At 41.5% G+C, this 4675-nt stretch overlaps 1 protein-coding gene across 1 annotated transcript; it reads right to left on the bottom strand.

Annotated features, from left to right (window-relative positions):
• Nucleotides 1–2853: 2853 nt before the first annotated feature.
• On the bottom strand, nt 2854–3629 carry LOC147613949 (18.1 kDa class I heat shock protein-like). Its single transcript, XM_086781266.1, has 2 exons — nt 3389–3629; nt 2854–3293 (listed from the first exon to the last, which is right to left on the bottom strand). Exons 1-2 carry the CDS (start codon nt 3600–3602, stop codon nt 3019–3021), a joined length of 489 nt encoding a protein of 162 aa, XP_086637392.1. The 5' UTR covers nt 3603–3629; the 3' UTR covers nt 2854–3018.
• Nucleotides 3630–4675: the final 1046 nt, after the last annotated feature.

The following is a 4675-nucleotide window of genomic DNA, read 5'->3' on the forward strand; positions in this document are numbered from 1 at the left end:
AAAGGGAAAGCTTGCATGAAAGGAGGAAACTAGATTTACACTTCAACATGACCATCTTTGTCGAGAGAACCATCTTTCTAATGAATTCAAATCCTAATTTATGCCATTTTGCTTGATTTATCTTATAGTATTTGTATAAAAATAAGAAGATATGCAACTTTGACTTGCATGAGATAGAAACTTTAATCAAACTCACTTTTTCTTTGTAGGTTGATGAAATGCTATAGGGGATGGCTTTTTTTTCTTTTGCTTCACTTTTTTTTACAAAACAACTGGATTTTCCTCCCCATGCTAGATACCCACCACAACACCATGCTAAAATTCTTCTTTTATTATTTTATTGATAGAGTAGCCCTTATCTTCTTTTATTCTTTCATGGATAGAGTAGCCCTCGCCTATGTGATGAGGAGTCTTATGACAAGATGGTCAACTATAGCTTTTGCGCAACAAGTGAAGGGGTTTCTTTTGGTGCATACAATTGATTTATATACAAGCTTCCTTTCGAATGGGGTTTAGGTAAAATGGAGTGTTGAACCTTGGGATGTTCATCATACCTCTTCATATCCCTTATTAAATATACGAATCATTATTATAATACTTGATCACAACGATACAATGTTCGAGCATCACAAATGCCTGATGAGAATGTCCTAGGTGCAAATTAGTTAAGCTTCTTTGCATTCACTAAATTCTATTAAAGTACATTGAAAATGCCAAGGAATCCCAAACAACCACCTTTAGCCAACATTGCCTAATGAGACTAGTACTAAATGATACTATCAGCTCAAAGGAATACATGCACCACAAGGAATCCCAAACAACCACCTTTAGCCAACAATGCCTAATGAGACTAGTACTAAATGATACTATTAGCTCAAAGGAATACATGCACCACAACGCTAGATAGCCAAAGAAGAGCACTAAGAGGGGAAGATCAACAAATCTTAAACTTGTGTTAATAGAGAGGAAGAAACTTTGACGCACCTTGTGTTATAGATAATGAAATAATGAGAGTTCTTTCAACAAATGACTAAAACACCACCTCTCCATCTCAAAGATATATACTTCCAAATCATGATTATACGCATGGGAGTTGGATCCAGTGGATATCTATCACAATTTGGAGATGATGATGATAACTCACATTTTTGTGGCACGGCTAAGAGGCAAGTACAAAAATAGCCTATAGAGTACCACCTCGTCCATATACAAGCCTTGTGTACACTTACGATGTACTAATTAGTACGCGACAAATATAAGAGCCATCATATTGTGCTACACAAAACTAAACTAAGACAAATGTGTACTAAAGGGAAACATGGTTTATCCTTGGGCTTACAATTTTTGTGGTTGCTATACCAAGAGATACATTGTGTACTAGCATGAAGACCAAGGAGATCCATGTGTACCATGACTACACAATTAGGTACCCAAGGGAAGCGAGCTTGACCTCCTACACTTGCGCTTTCAGGAAATAATAAATATCTACTACCACATAGGTAAGAAGATGCAAAAAAAAAGCCCAAACAAAACAACCTCTAGCTACTAACAACCACATAGGTAAGAAAATGCCAAGGAATCCCAAACAACCACCTTTAGCCAACAATGCCTAATGAGACTAGTACTAAATGATACTATCAGCTCAAAGGAATACAAGCACCACAAAGCTAGATAGCCAAAGAAGAGCACCTGTTTAAGAGAAGATCAACAAATCTTAAACTTGTCTTAATAGAGAGGAAGAAACTTTCACGCACCTTGTGTTATAGACAATGAAATAATGAGAGTTATTTCAACATATGACTAAAACACCACCTCTCCATCTCAAAGATATCTACGTCCAAATCATGATTATACGCATGGGAGTTGGATGGAGTGGATATCTATCACAATTTGGAGATGATGATGATAACTCACATTTTTGTGGCATGGCTAAGAGGCAAGTACAAAAATAGCCTACAGAGTACCACCTCATCCATATACAAGCCTTGTGTACACTTAAAATGTACTAATTAGTACGCGACAAATATAAGAGCCATCATATTGTGCTACACAAAACTAAACTAAGACAAATGTGTACTAAAGGGAAACATGGTTTATCCTTGGGCTTACAATTTTTGTGGTTGGTATACCAAGAGATACATTGTGTACTAGCATGAAGACCAAGGAGATCCATGTGTACCATGACTACACAATTGGGTACCCAAGGGAAGCGACCTTGACCTCCTACACTTCGCTTTCAGGAAATAATAAATATCTACTACCACATAGGTAAGAAAATGCAAAAAAAAAAGCCCAAACAAAACAACCTCTAGCTACTAACAAGGACTAATGAGACTCGTACCAAACCATAGTATGAGGTCATTAAAGAGTGCACATTGAATGGATTGGCAAGGAAAAGCACCCACTGAGAGAAGATCAACCACACTCATCTTGGGAACAGTCCAAGTGCACCTGCTAGGTTTTGCTATGACATAAGAAGAGTAATTTAAATTTGACGTCGTCTACATCAAGATTAGATCGCTACTTCCAAGATTATCTTCTACATCAAAGATCGCTACTTCAAGATCAACATCATATTATTCATGAAAGTTAGATCCATTGCATATTTATCAAAACTTGGAGATAGCGACAACAACTCCTCAAAATTTTGTGGCATGGCTAAGAGGCAAGTACAATAGCATCTAATGTACCACTTCATCCATATAGTCCATCCTCTCACTCACTCTCTCTCTCTCTCTCTCCTCATTCATATATGCTAAACATCAGCAAAAACAAATGATCATACATGTCCGTGATGTTGAACAAGTAAAGCTAGATAGACATCATCGACAAAAGCTTTCAATTCTTTAAAAAGAGAGGTTGTGATACATTCTTCTTTTTTTTTTTTAATAGCTTGTACAAGAACACCCAAAACTGGTCCCTCTACTACACATCCAGGAAGGACCCTGTAATATAAACACACATGACTCGACCACATACATAGCCAGAGAGAGAGAGAGAGTCTTTGAACGATTTCTCTCAGCCCGAGATCTGGACACTTCTGACGGCAGACTTGGGCTCCGGCGGGGGCACTTTGGGGACGGTGACGGTGAGCACGCCGTTCTCCATGGCCGCCTTCACCTCCTCCACCTTGGCGTTGTCGGGGAGGCGGAACTGTCGAAGGAAGCTGCCCTGCGCCCGCTCTACGCGGTGCCACCTGTCCGAGGAAGCCGTCTCCTCCTTCTTGCGCTCGCCGCTGATCTGCAGCACGCGCCCGTCTTCCACCTGCACCTTCACGTCCTCCTTGGCCAGACCTGCAGAGCGGGGCACACGGCTTTGCTCATGAGCAGTCAATTCCGATAAAAGAGACGGAGGAGGAAGGGGGAAAGGGGGGGGGCGATATTCTTACCAGGCAGGTTGGCCTTGAAGATGTGGGAATCCGAGGTCTCCTTCCAGTCCACCTGCGTATTAGCCACCGCAGCCACGTCCCGGGCGAAGCTGGGGTGCTCCGGGAAGCTGGCGCGCAGAGAGGAAGAGAAAGACGGGAAGGCGAGCGAATCGAAGAGCAGGGAGTCGAAGGGATCTTCGCCTGATCTGCTGCGGCCGAACAAAGAGAGGGCCATTTCTTCCTTCTACTGTACTGTACTGTACTGCTGTGAGGGCAGAGGAAGGCGGCAGAGAGAGAGAGAGAGAGAGAGAGAGTGTGTGTGTGTATGTAGCTGCTGCTGGCGAATTGAGATGCGATGAGATGAGGAGAGTCGCTCTGTGGAGGTTTATTATAAACGTAGTAGTAGGGCCTTCTTGGAGCTACTACCTGCTTCCCGAACATTCCTTTCCGAGGGTTCTAGAAGCCTCTACGTCCTACCTCTAATTTTCGCAAGGGTGCCTCCCAAGTGCTCCAAAAAAAAACTCGGGTTTAGTGTAAATCCAACTTGAATCAGATTTTTGAAAATTACATTTTGAAATTTGAGTTGAAGGTAGGCAAATTTTTAAGGGTTGTAACCTTTTAATTTTCAAAAGTTTCTCTTGCCCCAACTTGATGAGCAGGTCACTTTTATTCTCATTTTTTTCTTGTCAAGATTATGGTCTCAAATGAGTATATAATATTACAACCATAAATATTATTTAAAAACGTACAGTGGTGTGTCATCTTGGGCTTGGCGAGGTACATGGAATAAACAACCCCTTGAGATGTACTTGAGGTTTGATATAAGTTTGGCCCCACGTATGCCAACACAATCCTCGAGGGCTTTGGTTAGCATGCATCGTAAATGTAAAAAAGAGGGAGGATGTACATGAAATGAGACTCATAGGATATGACCCTACTAGACATTTCCACGGTGGCATGAGAAAAAGGAAACTCTTACATGGTATTTGTACTCCACCCTTTACCGCTCTAATGCCTCAAGAGAGCAATGCAAGTGGCCTCCACATTAGACACAACCTCACCTCTCTTCAGTGCCTTCAAGAGTAGTCTCTCGATCTAGGCATTGTGTTGGCATAAAGATGTAAAACTCTTGAAAGGCCCCTTTTCACTCTCAGGAAGCTGACTGGAGAAAGAGACCAATCTCTTGATGGGCTTGCTTGAGAGCAACTTGGATTGTCCTTTGTGAAGAACGAGAAGGATGCTAAGATGTCCTAAATCTTCTAGGTAATACATGGGATTTGTAGGAGGTAATCTGGGATAGTTCTTGGT

This window comes from Cibotium barometz, chromosome 43 (genome assembly GCF_041138505.1).
Source record: "Cibotium barometz isolate CiBa-2024 chromosome 43, ASM4113850v1, whole genome shotgun sequence".
Lineage (NCBI taxonomy): Eukaryota > Viridiplantae > Streptophyta > Polypodiopsida > Cyatheales > Cibotiaceae > Cibotium > Cibotium barometz.